The 16,308-nt window shown below is 39.8% G+C and overlaps 2 protein-coding genes across 2 annotated transcripts in view; one reads left to right on the forward strand and one right to left on the reverse strand.

Moving 5' to 3' along the window:
* Positions 1–4,099: 4,099 nt before the first annotated feature.
* On the reverse strand, positions 4,100–14,072 carry aoc1 (amine oxidase copper containing 1). Its single transcript, XM_020588784.1, has 5 exons — positions 13,986–14,072; positions 12,191–13,729; positions 11,034–11,322; positions 8,898–9,030; positions 4,100–5,451 (listed from the first exon to the last, which is right to left on the reverse strand). Exons 1-5 carry the CDS (start codon positions 14,029–14,031, stop codon positions 5,182–5,184), a joined length of 2,277 nt encoding a protein of 758 aa, XP_020444440.1. The 5' UTR covers positions 14,032–14,072; the 3' UTR covers positions 4,100–5,181.
* Positions 14,073–16,070: 1,998 nt separating this feature from the next.
* The window catches only part of sspo (SCO-spondin), a gene marked incomplete at its 3' end in the record, with an annotated part of 37,090 nt that continues 36,852 nt past the window's right edge, over positions 16,071–16,308 (forward strand). Inside the window, exon 1 of the mRNA XM_020588786.1 lies at positions 16,071–16,175. The remainder of the gene's footprint in view (positions 16,176–16,308) is intronic.

Below are 16,308 nucleotides of genomic sequence, written 5' to 3' on the forward strand. Positions count from 1 at the left end.
GGTGTTAACTCCCCCAAAGTTAAATCCCTGGGACTCCCCACCAGCCAGTCAGAACCATAGAAGCTTCTTGGATCAGAGGTGAAACATTTTCAAAAGAACCTCCAGCAAGTTGCTGATTTTTCCTCTTTGGATATACAGTACAAGGACCTGGATGACTGAGAATTTCCACATACTTAATTGTGTGGTGGTTATAACACCGGTCAGGGCAATGTTTTTGATGTAGGCGTGCACGACAGAGATGCAGAGTCCTTCCACATTTCCTCGCAGTCAGAGAGGATTTCAGCAGCCAGGGTGAGAGGGGACATGAACGGACCATTGAAGAAAGCTTTCCTTTACATTTCTTTACATCATATTGGTGGATGTTGAAAAGACCTGTGTGATAATTGCACAGAATTAGTTCATTATTGTACATAATGGTTCAGAAACTCAAAAGGTGTTTTTTGTTTGTATCCTCCTGCTCATCCTGTCCACAGGTTCGCCGGTAGGACAGTGACCAGCGGCAGCTTGGTGTTTGGTCACCGTAGCGAGCAAAGACGAAGGAGCTGCCCAGTTGAGGGTCAACTGTGAGAAAATGGTGATCGGCACCGTGCTGGTGAAGGATATCACATTAACCTGCACCCGTGCTCACCCTTTGCCCTCTCGCTCCAACCAACTCTCACATATCATCCAAGACTCATCAAATGTGTAGCATCTTCTCTGTTCTCCTGTAAACGGCATCAGTGAGGACACTTCCAGAATGTTTTCTTGTTTTTTTTTTAAGAGCCCGCCACTTTCAGAAAGAAATACTGTGTGCCACAGCTGTAGGTGATATTTATGACAATCAGACATGACTGATGTTACACCTGATAAGAAATCTCTTGCTCCCTTTTAAAGTTTTTTACATGTTATTATCCAAAAATCAAATTTTTTTTAAGCACATTTCCCTTTCTTAAATTGGATTTAGTGGATCAAAAAATTGTAAATAAAGCATAAGGAGGTGTGCATCTTTTAAACGTTCAAAACCTTTACATTTAGATAAAATGTAACCCCTATACAAGTGAGGGTAACAGAAAGGTTCATTCTTGGCCACAGCAATTTGGCCAAAAAAAAAAAACAAAAAAAAAAACAACTTTCCGAAGCTTTCAACCACATCTTGTGAGCTTCCTTACTAGGTGGAGATGCTCAGTTGCCAATGGCTAAGACTAAATGAACACATCAGCATCGGCATGTGAGGACAAAGCACTGAACTACAGCCGCACTGCTGGATTATTACAGCAGTCTGACCTTTGGAAAATAAATGGAAGAATGACTTCATTTATAAGCAAAGATGACCTACGACAGCAGCTACCTAAAACTGAGTCATTCCATTTTGGCACAATAAATCACCAAATGTTACTAACAATAAATGTGGAAAAAAGGATTCTCACCTCAGAATGTGCGATTTTAACATTTGCCTACAGAAGCTGTCCTAATGCACGTTTGTGACAATAAGTGGGGCATTTATTTAAAAAAAATCTATAAATGTTATTGTATGCACGGCATCATACAGTGTTGCTGTAAGGTACGGTGTGGGTGTGATGATACTGAATGTTGACCTGGCAAACATTATCCTGCTGTTTTCAAACCTAACTCTTGAAAAACCTGACTTGACATCACCATGAAGCACATGATCATCTCAGTCCAGAACGATGACATCAAATACACTTTATTTCCCTTTGAATCTATGTAAAGGTAGTGTGTTTGGTTCATGAGAAGAAATTTGAATACCTTTATATTATGTTTGAATATGTGCTTATGATAATGTTGTTAGCTACACTGTTTTCATGCCTTTCATTTTGGTTTCAGGTCATGCGGCACCCCTGTTGTCCAGCGACTGCATGTTCTTGTATATTTAGTGCATTAATCTGTGTATTTATTTTTGTTGTGTTTCATCAAAGCAGTACACTGCAGCAAAACATCAGCCCTGGTCATAGAAAACTGAGCAGTAGTGGACGGTTTTATTTTGGTCTGTTGTGTCGTTGACCATTTATCCACTCGGACATGAAGCTTCCAGTCACTGCAGTGCAGCCATGATAAAAAATGTAAAATTCTGCTTTAATGTCAAATCCAATGGAAAAGAGGTATGCTTTCAAAAACTGCTCTCTAAATCATAAATCATGTTTGGCAGCTTATTTGATGTGCGGCAGCTTATTTGGTGTGCATCAGCTTGCAAATATTTGAAGTACGGTTTGTGACATCTGATGTGTGGTTGCGAAAAATGCTCCTGAAAGTATTACAAGTTTATTATACAAATGAAAAAACACAGATATACTGTTGTGTTTTCTGTCTTATAGTCTGCCATACCACAGGACTAAACTACTGTCTAATCTCAAACTAACAGCTGTAATTCCTGAAAGAATGTCAGCCTTAACAGTGTTTTGACAGAAAGAAGAGGTCAAGTCATACTAATCCGTCTTTGGCCTTTTTTGTAGCATATTACTCTAAAACACGGGCAGCAGTTTCCTGAATGCGTCCTTCAAACCGTCACTACACTCCAGAGGGAACTATTGCACTTCATGACAGCCTGCCATCCTCTGACAACTAGGTGTTTACTGGCCTTTTAATTGAGGTAAAGTAAATGGCTCAGAGAGATGACAGAAGGTACAAACAGAAGATACACAATCAGAATACTGCAAAGGCAGAAATCCTCGACTGCTTCTTTACAGACTTTCAGAGGATGTTTGTAGTAACTTACTAACGTAAAGTAATTTGAGGCAGAGTCTGAGCACTCAGGTGAGCTCAGATGGCCTGCTTTGGGGAAGCAGAAGAGCCACCAGTCCTCCAGTCAGCAGCAGAGCGGAGACCAGCAGGACTGGTACGGTAAGTGGACTGTACAAAATACAAGTGTAAATGACCACAAGATAGATTATGATCCGATCACAGAGGCCACTCACCGAGGTGGTCTGTGATGCATTTGACACATCAACTGTATAAAATATAGAGGCTGTGGTGGCTCCCATAAGAGAAGGTATTGCAACGTGATTTCCCCAGTGGATGGTTGCATTATAGATCATAAATCCTGCCTCCTCCATGTTAGCAAATGGGACATGAGCCACATTAAAAATTCAAAGTGCAAATCAAATAAAAATTTCCCAGAGGTCCATTATGTGATTTTTGGTAGATATTGTCACGTTGATGTGTGTACACACAGCCACTTTTTTCTGGTAAGTTTGTTTTTAATTCGTTATTTGATGATATAAAAAGAGGTGTATTTTGGATGATTTGACAGCTTTGATTGGTGGTCTGATGTCACTCCACTTCTGGTCACTACTGATCAGAGTCTGGTTGCAAAAAAGCCAGATGGCAGCCACCATATTCATTCTTCACTTTTGCGTAATGGAGAGAAGTAGTGATGCTATGTCCGTCGTATATATGTCCATTGTATACACTGTATGCCAGTCATTTGACTGCATTATTTTGTAGTGTAAATGCTAATCCATTCTGATATGTCCCCAACAAGGAGGTTAGAGGAAAATACATCATCAGTGCAGGATGTGACAGTTGTGATGGTTAGAGCATGCCAACTCTCAAAAAACAAACAAACATGGAGAGAAACATCTAATATATCAATCCACATCAATGTATTATGAAAGCTTTCATAATACATCCATGTATAAATTTGATGCTTTTCTTCTTCTTCTTCTTTGGTTAGGGAAACTACTAGTACTTGTTTGATAACAGACTGATGTAATAATTGTGCCCATGGCCTTTCGATTTTTGAGCAAAAGAGTCACAGCAGTAGCAAAATCTGCACACAAGTGTCCCATTGGACATCTTGGAGACACATGTATATGGACAGGTGTGAACAGTGATGTGTCTCAGGCTCATTTTAATACCAAGTCTAAATGGAGCCATTGTGACATCAAGACAATCATTGCCATGGGAATAGCTACGGGAATGCTTGTTACCCAGTTCACAGTCTTTTTGCCTCCTCCTCTAACACCATTGATTCACTAATGAAAGCATAGTTCTCAGGCTGTGCCTCTTTTATGATGTGTACTGTAAAACATTGGTACACACTTTTAAAAATGTTTAACAATGTGTGAAAATCCTGATGATAGTTGTTGGCTGGGCTTTTTTCCCTACTATTCCCTATAAATTGTTATTTACCTTTCATACAAATTGACTTTGCTACTGCAAATCCACCACTCTCCTCTGCAGTTAGATTTAGTTGGCTGGTAAACGCAGATCTGTGTTTATTAATCAATGAGTAATACATAAATGTTTCACTCAAAATCAAACCAATAACATGCAATATGAGGACAACTGTTTGATTTATTTAGTACAGTATAACATATTTTGGTTGAGAACTGTGAAGTAACATTGCTATGTTAGGAATGCACACAAAAACAACAAAGTAGTATCATGTGTTGCTGGGTATTCTCTACATTCTGTCACATGGTAAATAAAGTTAGGTTACCAGGGGTAACGGCGCAGCAGGCGGCATCCTGCAATGTTTGTGGGGAAGGATCCAGACTCAGGCTGTTTGCTCTGTAAGGCCTGTTGTCTTTCCAGCAAAAACATTCCCACCGCGGGTCAAGCAGAGCATGCTGAGGTACTGCGGTTTATCCCACAAAAAGCGGATACAGAGCATCCTGCATCCTGGATGCTTACTCTTGCTAAATCTTAGCCCTGGAGACCAAATTTAGGATTACTGGAGTTCACAAGACCATCTCATACCCACACCACCTCCCTTTTGCCCTTGCTAGGTTACATACATGGTTTATTTTTGCGCAGTAACATTATACAATATCTTGTTTGGATCATAAATCCATGTTTTTTTCTTAATTTGAAAAAGCAGGATTGGAGAGCACCTAGTTTAGCATGAGTCTGCAACTAAATACTTGTATCAAAAATATTATTTTAAGTTTTATATGACCAGCTATGACAGGACATTTTCCTTTATGAAAAAAAGCCCGCTTACTATCCACTTTTCCATCATTTTTCCATTTCCATATTTTTTAAATAATTTTTGATGTTTTCAAACCTTAAAGTTGGTAAAAATATAAGGCTATCACATTGTTTGACAGAATATAATAATGTCAATGTACAGTATGTACTTAAAATGATTGTTATTAATCTCAGGTCCTCAATCTGTGATTTATTTAAATGCAACAAACATTTTAAAGATGGTAAAATACGTTTTGGGAGACTAAGAAACGTCTAGATCCCTGCATAAGTGCCATTGTAAAAAAATGGCTTGTTCGTCACACAGTGACCTATGACCTCAGGTGTCCATCTCTGGACCTTTGGTTTTCCATCCTGGCCTGGTCGGACAATGACTGTGCTTCTAGATGCCACTGATGGGTCTTCATCGAAGAAATTGAAAGGTCGGAGGAAGAATCCCACTGCATTGCCAGGTGTTGCTGTGTTGGGAATGTCTTCTGAGTGAGGCACATGCAGGAAGCCCACTGTCACCCAAGCGACCAGGTCCTGCACACAGGAGAGAAAACAGTAGTTAGCCACTTATATCGAGCTTTATTTAGTTGAAAAAAACCATTAAGATCAAGGTCTCTTGTGTGAAAGTACAAAATATATACAAGATCATAACAAGACTGACTAAAACAACAAAAAGTCATGAAAAAACATACCAGGCACCACTAATTAAACAGTCACAATGATAAACTATTAAAGCTTTTCAAATCTGTCACAGGAATGAATGTCTCTAACTTCAAACTTTCAAGTTCACTTGAACTTGGCCAAGTATGCAAGCTTGGTGCACCATGATGAATCTGCAACCAATTCCACATATGCAGAATTCCTTCTTGTCAGGAACAGTCTTCTTCTTTTAACTGGTACAGTAAATCCAAAACCTTCCCTTGTGAAGACCAACGGGTGGCCATGTGCAGCACCTCGCTATGGTCTTCTGCTCATATTTCTTTGCATCAAATCGAAAACAGGCAGGTCTTTAATGGCTGTGCAATGATGAAATTAACAGTGATCATCGCTCTGCCAAGTACATCTGAAAGCTCATTTGTCAGCGTCTTTGCTACTGGTGTCTCTCTGTGAAGGAAGCAGTGAATGTTTTGCACATTTGAGTGTTGCACTTTGACCCATTATCTGTTATGGCAGCAACCCCATCGGCATAGAGACTGATACAGCTCTTCCAACTTAATAAAAAAACAGTAGGCTACACATTACATACTGTAGCAGCTATGTAATGTGTAGTCACACACTGACGTTATAACACGTTATAACATGCAACATGTGAAACAAATTGATGTGTGAGGTGTCCAATCAGCTTAACTTTCATGATATGCCTAAGTTGCATAATTATCTTTTTTAATTTTGATTCATTTTATAATGTCTGCAAAGTCTGGCTAGGCTTTTCAATAGCACTCCCGAGAAAGTGGGTCTGTAAATGGTAAATGGACTGTATCTTATATAGCGCTTTTTCTCACAGTGTGTTGCACTGGCCAAAGTGCTTTACAGGAGATCATACACCATTCACCCATTCACACACAACATTCACACACCGATGACGACAGGCTGCCACGCACCGGCGTTAGTCAAGCCACCGGGAGCAATTCGGGGTTCAGTGTCTTGCTCAGGGACACTTAGGGAGACCGGGAAATCGAGTTGATCACATAGTCCCAGCGATTTCCTTGTGTGGCACCGTTAAATTAACCGAAGAACTAACAACAGTGATAAAAAATTCAGATTTCAAGTCATGAAGTTCAAACTGTCTAATGAGAGATACTGATAATAGGATGGTTTCATGAAATATATTTTTATATTAATGGAAATACCATCATTTTGCCAAATTTTCACCAGGTCCAGTTTAGGAAGTAGACAACAATCCAGCCCTGATCTAGCACTAAAATTACAAGGGTGGATGCAAACAATTTAAGCAACTTTATAGTTATGTCACTACAGGAAAAACATTTTGTAGTGTAAATATTTTTAGCAGTGTTATTTTATTTTAATATAGCCTGATCTGACGAGTGATGTTTGATTATCAAAGATAACCAAACTGTTTAAAGTATCACATGAAACACCATCTCATCAACATATGAATGTATTCAGCTGGCATGTGTGTCAGTGAGAAAACAGATGCTGCAATATCAATGAATATTTCTCACAGTGTGTTGCACTGGCCAAAGTGCTTTACAGGAGATCATACACCATTCACCCATTCACACACAACATTCACACACCGATGACGACAGGCTGCCACGCACCGGCGTTAGTCAAGCCACCGGGAGCAATTCGGGGTTCAGTGTCTTGCTCAGGGACACTTAGGGAGACCGGGAACTCGAGTTGATCACATAGTCCCAGCGATTTCCTTGTGTGGCACCGTTAAATTAACCGAAGAACTAACAACAGTGATAAAAAGTTCAGATTTCAAGTCACGAAGTTCAAACTGTCTAATGAGAGATACTGATAATAGGATGGTTTCATGAAATATATTTTTATATTAATGGAAATACCATAATTTTGCCAAATTTTCACCAGGTCCAGTCTAGGAAGTAGACAACAATCCATCCCTGATCTAGCACTAAAATTACAAGGGTGGATGCAAACAATTTAAATATGGGCCAGGTTTAGGTTTAACATTGCTCAATATTAGTAGAAAGAGAATAAGGTAACATTTCCACTTCAGAGTGTTTTGTGTAGGAGAACAGTGATTATTCCAAGCTCCAGTGTACCTGGAAGTTATGAGTGCAAGCAAAACAACCAGTCGTGTAGACTAGAAAGTCACTTTCGGCTTTTCCCATTTAGGGGTCGCCACAGCAAATTGTCACACTGACAACTCGGATGTTGACATTTGGCACGTGTTTTACACCGGATGCCTTTCCTGACGCAACCCTGATTCGAACCTGGGGTATAGTGGCGAGAGTGCTGCTCCTTAACCACTAGCCTACCAGGGACGGTTGTATAGACTAAATGGGCTAATAATACAGGGTAGATCACCAGTAATTTGTGTGATCTGGTTTGAAGACCACCCAAGAGATTTAAGAGCCTAGAGATCCTTTTTTGAAGGAATAAAATTAGATTAGATTAGACCCTACATTTTGTTGTCCACACCTTTCATGCAACTCTTGTGGATTCAATAAAAACAAAGGAGAAGCTGAAGGATACATGATGATCAGCAAGCGGCAGGAAGCAGTAATATTGACATAATCCAAGTCAATATTTAGTAACTGGATAATGCACTTGAGTTTCTTTGTTCAGATGATGATGTGTGGGTAAACAAATCCAGAGGAGAAAGTGCTTCATGCTGAAAAATTTTGGCCCACTCAAATTGAGCGGCATGCCAGCATTCCATTTTGGAGTATATCATGATCCAAACCCTACAGAGCAATCTAGGTGTGCCAGAATCAGTGAGAAAGTAAGTCGCACTTCACATATAATCCAAGTACCAGGTTGATGAAATGGGATATTTAATTGCATAATAAAGGGTGGTTTCAGGAGAAGTTAACACTGTTTAACTGAAAATAAACGGATCTATTTTAATCAAAAGGACATATACAATTATTTAAATTGAAAATCTCAATCAGAGTTTGGATTAATTTATTGGGGTTCAGTCATATGAAACTCTGCTTGAACGTTTAGTTTAGAACCCATAACAGGTGAGTTTTATTACTTAAAAATGCACAATTCATAAGTTACCATTATCATGAGAGAACTGATTAAAAAATGATGTTGGAAGGGATAACGACATAACACACACACACCAACATCTGAGAAACAGACCACATTGCTAGGGATGAATTAGAAACAAGTTTTGTTTATCTTAATTTTGGAAATTATGTTTGCTCTCTTTTATTTTTGAGAACAAAAACACTAATAATCAATTTCATATCTGTCTTGACATGAGAAGTGTGTGAGATGAAGAGGCAATGTAGATGTGTGTGAATTAATGTTCGTTGTTGTACCTGATTGACTATGTCTTCATTGTTGCGAATGTAGTCCTCAAAGTACACAACAGGTTCCCAGGGGTCATTCTGGGTGTAAATGCTGCTGCTGGTGGCTTCACTATCTTTATGACGGGTCACAGCCAGAGGATATCTGGAGGAGAGACAGTTCACCCCTCTATCAGTTTTTATATAGTACATAGAATATCATTCAGCTCCCTGATAAAGAAATCATACAGCTTAACAACACTTATCCAAAAGGACATTCATTTCCTGTCCAGTCATCTTATTTCAACATGTAACAATGTGACCTCATAGGAACATCAACGGTTTTCCTGAAGCCAATTTAAACAATACTGTGGGTACATCCTGATTTGAAGACTCAGTCTCACAGGAGCCAGAAATCATTTCAGTGTTCCACCTTAAACACCATCCCAAAGCTTATGTATTATTGCCACTCTGAGGCACAAGGAGATATCTCTGAAGAGCCATGAGTGAGCATACATTCCAATCCTTCCTTCACATAAGTCTCTTAGCACATCCCTTTATTGGAAATCTGTGGCTGGGACTGTTACAACATCACACAGAACAACAGTTTTATGGTGAAGTAAAGATGCAAATAACAAAATCAGTTTAAAACTCCAATCACCCAACTAGATATTTAATCACTGTGTAGATGTTTGTAAAACTGTTAATAAACCACCAGAAAGGATGTCTCATTTTTCAAAAAAAAATATATATATATATTTCCTATCTTGTTTTCTTCTCACATCTTTTCCCTCAACTGCCCTCAAGTGTTAATGTAGTGAGTGATTGTTTTTTATTAATTTCATCTACCTAATATGGGGAAGAACAAGTTTAACCTGGGCTGAAAACAGCACATTCAGTGTTTGGTTTAAGGAAGTTAAAAACAACAGCCTCCAGCGCTATGTGCAAGAAAATAATAAAATTAGGAACTTTGGGTACAAAGGCACTGGAGTTGCATGAGAAGTCAGAAAAATGCTAAATCCCTGTGAAAGGTGTCTAGTAAATGTCTGCCATCAAACAGCATTGTTCTATATTAACATCCAACCAAGGCCTGGCCCCAGCACAACCCAACTCCTATAGCTCTGGTAAGTGACCTACATACAGTGAATGGATCTAAATTGAAGTGCTGATACTATATATCATTCTCAGAATCAGAATCTGCTTTATTGGCCAGGTGTGACAGACACGAGGAATTTGACTCTGGTACATCGGCTCTCAATGTGCAAAACAGCAAACCAGCATAAGGCTGTGTAATATAACAAAATAGCAGTATTAACATCAACATCAACAAACAGTGCAAACAATGCAGAATAAGCAGTATAAACAGACAGTAAACAAAACAGACAACAAAGGAATGTTCATTGAAATGAGGTAAATAGGGATAAAACAGAGTACTTAAGAACTAGAGACCTGTATGAGTCTGTATAATCTGTACAATGTATATATACACAGGTATTGCACTGAGGTTTATTGTCCAATCATATGGTCATTGGTTAAGTGTTCATCAGAGTGACAGCCAGGGGGAAGAAACTGTCCCTGTCCCTGGTTGTCTTGGTGCACAGTGACCTGTAACGCTGTCCAGGGGGGAGGAGTTCAAACAGATTGTATCCGGGGTGTGAGGGGTCTGTAGTGATCCTCTCCGCCCTCCTTTTGACCCGTGCGGTGTATAGGTCCTCCATGGAGGGCAGGCTCACACCAATGACCTTTTCTGCATTCCTGACTGTCTGCTGAAGTTCTGTTTCATATTCTTCATACTTTTTGCTAGTATTGATATGAAATAGGTCTTAAAAAGGTCTGAAAAAAATGTTACATTTAGCTTTTGATGCTGCGATGGGCTGGCAACCTGTCCAGGGTGTACCCCGCCTCTTGCCCGCAGCTGGCTGGGTTTGGCTCTTGTCCCCCCCCCCCCCCCCCAACACACACACACACACATGTTAAGTTGTACAGAAAATCCCAGATTGTTCAAAGATATCCGATATTACTGAATTTGGAGGAATTGTGCATAAGATAAGACATCTGAAATAATGGCAACCATAAAAGCATGATATATTGGGTTTGAATATTTTACCCAAGTTAAAACTATATCATATTAATTTTTTTTAGCAATGTACTGTAAAGGGAAAATATTACCTTGACCAACTGATGCCTTTTTCCTCTTTCCAGCTTTTTGGAAGGACACTGTGGGCATGCGAGTTGTACTGAATACGGTAACCCTTCTGGTGCCCCCATTTATTTTTCTCATTGGGGTTGTAAAAGTGCAAATAGCGGGGGAACTTTTTGCCAAACTGGAAAGCAGCAGATCGCTCAGTCTTGTGCTCTGTCCTGTGGAGTTTGGACTGAATGATGGTATGGTTTGGACTCCAGGGATTTGTGAAGTTGACAAATTTCAGATCCATTGTCTCAAAGCTGTTCTCTCGACCTGTGTAACAGTGAAGTTAAAGAATGATCATGTAAGCAGTCTGTTGAGATATATTACAATATGCATACGTTCATTTTTTTCTTAAAACACACACACAGTGGAGATACAATGATAAGTCATTATCTTCTTGTAGTTTTTTTTTTCTCTAACCAGTGTTGACATTAAAACTACAATGTGCAGCTTAAGGTAGCACTAGCATAAAACTCCAAATCAATCTACTCTGCTCCGCCCAGCACTCACTCTCCCTGCTCCACTCTGCTGCACTGTGATCTGCTGCCCAGCTCTTCAAATATTTGTTCTTATGAAATTACAATCAATGAAGCAAAATTGGGCCACAGGAGGCTTCAACAGCACCTCTCCACACTAGGACAAATGTTGGAGCATATTTCTACAAGGAAAATATTCATTATAATATATAGAAAATGTTACATATTATTGCTTTAATATATTCTCACTTTCTTCAGTATTTGTGCATGATACATGTACTGTCTCATACCATGAGATGGCATGGGACAAGACAAAAAAAAGATGTCAAAAAATGATGGTGAAGGTATGAATAGGGTTGGGTTAGGCCTTTAAAACACTTGGTTAAGGGTGGGAAAAGATTGTGGTTATAGTTAAATAATAGCAAATGTTAACTTTAGAACTATGACAGGATGTGAAGGCACACTATATGGTGAACCAAAAAACTGCAAGGTGCAAAAAAATCTTCTAGAATGTCTTTAAATGATAGAAAATGGGCTGGGTTTTCATCTGATTTTCAGTATTGTTTATTTTAAGTACAGACAGTCAAAAGTGAATAGAAGAGTTGCTGCTTTAAAAAGGACCTAAAAAATATATAAATATGTGATTGTACTGTAATACTCACCAGAAATATCAAGGTCCACTTTATAATGGACAAGGTGTGTATGCAGGTTACCCAGCACATAATTGTACACCTTGTTGCCATAATGAAGTCCGTTAGGTGTAAAAAAAGTGGCATGTATGTATCCAGTGGCGCTAACCTTTACCTCCACCACCCCGTTTGGGTAAAAAAGAAAGTCCCATAAGTAATCATAGTTGTAAACCGTTGAAGTCGTCCGCATCACCAGCACAGTGCTTTCCAGTCCCCCATAGAAGTTGTATCCTCCCTTGAAGTTGGAATTGAAATGCCTTCTCAGTGGCATAGCAGTGGTCATCTCAAAAATACAGAGTGCATTTTTATAGTGCACAGGTTTGTCTGTGTCATAGTAGTGGTAAAGATCAACAAAGGTAGCAATTTCTGGACAGTCGATTCCAGGCGCCAGCTCGAAGGATGAGATGCCCATTGCCCAGCCAGCATCCATATATTTTGTTTGCATGGCAGCAGGAGTATCACCAGCATAAAAGGCGATAGCTTCTTGGAGGCTGATCTCATAGGCAATTCTTTCACCATTAAAACGGAGGTCAAAGACTTGAAGCCCAGCTGATGAACGCACTCGGAAGGCAAAAGACCATCCAGCATATTCAACAAAGTTGCGGTCGATGTGATAGCGAGGCCCCTGAGGTTCCACAAGCTTTGGTCCATGAATATTAGTGGGTGTGTTGCTGTGACCCCTGGGGTTATAGGTGGAGTAGAGGTCATTGTCGTCATGCTTAGGCAGTTTGACCTTCTCCACACCACCTGATTCATATTTTTCTACCAGTTCCTCAACACTGTCAAAGTACATGCTGTTGTACCATACCTTCTCAACAGTCCAATTTTCTGGATCCAGGGACTCATGGTTGATCAGTACCTCAAACCCAACTGGGTGCAGGAAATAACCCTCCACAAACTTCTGCAACATGATCCAGGTTCTCCTCTCACCTGAGCTCAATCCACGGGGGGCTATGTCAGAGAACGTCAGGCAGCGGTCAGAGCAGTTAGTGAAGGAGAACCCTCCTGTGGTCTCAGACAGAAGCTTGTGAGCTGTAGTTGTGATCTTCATCAGCATGCCAGTGAGATGTTCATACTCTGCAGCAGTAATAGGCCTCGACTGAAAGCGGACAGGTCTATTCCCCTTGAAGGTCTTGACCTCATGAGATTTTGGGGATGGCAGAGGACTGACAATATACTCAGTGATGTTGGGCTTAGTCTGGTTCCCAAACTGGATGATCACACGGGCTTGACGCGGGGGTTTGGCCTGTCCACGATCCAGAGCTCTCAGGGCTTCAGGCTTCCTTGGCAGATGGAGTTCTATCAGAAGGATACTGTTCTTTCTCAAAGTCTTGCTACGGGCATCAGTGAGCTCCAGTTCGGGAATATCATGTAGGTAAGCCCGGACAGCTTTCATCTCACGAACTGTAAGGTCAGCAAACATGGGGGCACCGTGATGAGCCCAGTCTCTTGACCTGGAGGTGCTACAAACAGCCAAACTGACCAGCTGTAGCAAACAGAGAAGCCTCATGGCTGCAATACAGTGACAAAAAATTATACTGCATACATTTAGCAAATGAAAGAGAAAACCTGAATGTCATTTTTCATTCTTCAAGACACTAAATATTTCTATTTAACAGTTAGAAGTAAAGAGTTTCATAAAAAAAACCCTACTTATTTCTAATTACCCAAATGTAATTCAAACTCTTTTTATCTAAACTATTTTTATAGGCTGCTCCTAGATTCACCTCCTTCTAATAAGGTATGAGATAAAAAATTATAGCACTACCTCTCCTGTAGAATTCCAAGGAAACACATATCTCATAATTCCTCATCTTCGCTTATTCACAGCCTGCTGAGCAGTTCTTCCTTGTCCCCTTTATTGTATTGGCTTTTATCATTCTCTCCTCTACTTTTCACAGGAATGCTGTCAGCACTGTCCCTCCCCCTGTTCCCTTCATATCTTCCTGCTTTGTTTATGCTGCACAAATACAAGCTGAGTTTCATTTGTACAAACAAAATTCCCATTAGGTTCTCAGTACAATTTATTATATTCTTTGGAATTAATTTAATTTGATAATATGCCTACATGATGGATTGCATAGAATAATGTTTGTACTTTGGAGTAGTTTCATGCTTCCCTAAGAAATGCAAATGTCTGAACTACTCTACCTGTGCCTGTAGTTGTCCTCCTGCTACAAGCTCTTTGTAAACCAAAGCTGATCGGTCCAATCCTATTGCTTCACAAACAAGAAAGCTTCCTTAACGCACTTACCAATGCACTGCTGTTCATATTTGACTTGATACTTTTCAAGGATTGGCCTGTAGTGGGTTGTAAATATGATGAAAGCAGGCAGGTTTATTTGTATAGTGCCTTTCCACAAAAGGGCAATTCACAGTACTTGAAGAAACACATTACAGTATAAAATACATATATAAATAAATATGATTTATACAATAGAGTAAAATAGGAGTTGTAGAGTAAGAATTACTCACAGTAATAATAATGCTTTAATGGATCTGTTTCCCAGCAAGTGTTACTGGTTAATTTCAGATTTTGTAGTAATCAGATGTGCCGTTTTTACCTTCTGCGAGTTTAGAGGCGAAGAGAGGGATGACCTCAGGGATCATCTATGGCTTGCACCAAATTGTATCCCATGTCTGTTTTCTCTCAGTGTGTGATTCTGGGTGCAGCAGAGTGAAATTTCCTTGTTACCTGCCTGTATAATCTGCCTCCTCCAATTTCTTTCCTGCCAGATTGTCGTGCTTGTTGCAGGGAATGCTGTCTAGCTGTCTCCTGTTTTGTTTACCCTAAAACTGATTAGTCTTGCACTCTGCCTGTAACTCTCTGTCTGCCTAGCACTTACTGCCTGCAGTTTTTTCCAGCCATCTTGAGTTCCTGTACTCGGTGAGAGACCACCTGAGGCCAGCTGAACAGTAATTCTTTCTATATACCATATCAGCTTGTTTGGCACCAGTATCAGTTTTTACGGTCCGCCACTTTGGTCCAGACAGAAATATCTCCACAGCTATTAAATGGATTGCTTAAACTCCCAGCAGATTCCTCCTCACTTTGGTAATCCCCTGACTTTTTGTGTCACCATGAGATTGCTCAGTTTTTAAAAGAAAGTTACCACAGCTATAAGATGATTACCAGACATTTGGTACAAATATTTATGCCCCTATAGGAGACACTGTAATAATGTAATTCCCTGAATTTTCATCCAGCACCAGTCAATCAAAATAATTTGTCCAATACGTTTGTGTATGATTAAATGACTGAAAAACAATTATACCTGTCATCCTGGGTATGTGGAGGAAAAGTCAATTATACACAGGTTTTGCCTATACTAATAAAGCAAAAACCTTGCGGTAACAGTAACTTCTCCCTCCTCTACTTTGAGCTCATGCTAAAGCGTACTGTGGTGACAGCTGTGTTTGTGCCTCCTTGCACCATGGTCAGGAGGTCAAACTTGGAATACTGGTTTGTCTAAAAGCCTTCAGTCTCTATGTCTGTTGACATGCTTCAGTGAATAAATGCCTTCATCATCATCCTTCCAAAAATGTCTCCCTTTACAGGATTAGGCTCTGACAAATATCTCTCTATTTTGTGACTGAGGCTCCACTACCCCTGCAGTCAGTGTCCTGTAATGTTTGACAGGGTAAAGTCAGAGAAAATGTCTATCACAGGTCTGGTGACCAATGCCTGCTCTCCCAACTGTGACCTTGCCTCTTATAACCAATGGCAGCGGGTTCAGATGGTACTGTACATCCCAGGAGTCACCCCCACATTTAAAACCCTGCATCTGGGGCTTCTCCCCATAAAGTATTATTACATTATGGAATACTGCTAGACAGACTAAAAAAGAAAAATAGTTGGCAGAAAAGGACTAAACCCACAAAATACTATAATACCGATTAACAAGTAAAGGAATTTTTGGGGAAAAAAATCCTATGATTTCCTAAAAGCACGTTAAAGGTAAGGGCACCTTTTGTTTGTATATAATGTGTACATTTAAATTCAGTATGGATTGGTTTGGCAGCAGGAGTATTTTCATTTTGTAAATGAAAACTCATTATAATTTTCTGATAGGTTAACACCTCACCACTAA

Source organism: Monopterus albus, unplaced genomic scaffold, assembly GCF_001952655.1.
Source record: "Monopterus albus unplaced genomic scaffold, M_albus_1.0 scaffold627.1, whole genome shotgun sequence".
Classification (NCBI taxonomy): Eukaryota; Metazoa; Chordata; class Actinopteri; order Synbranchiformes; family Synbranchidae; genus Monopterus; species Monopterus albus.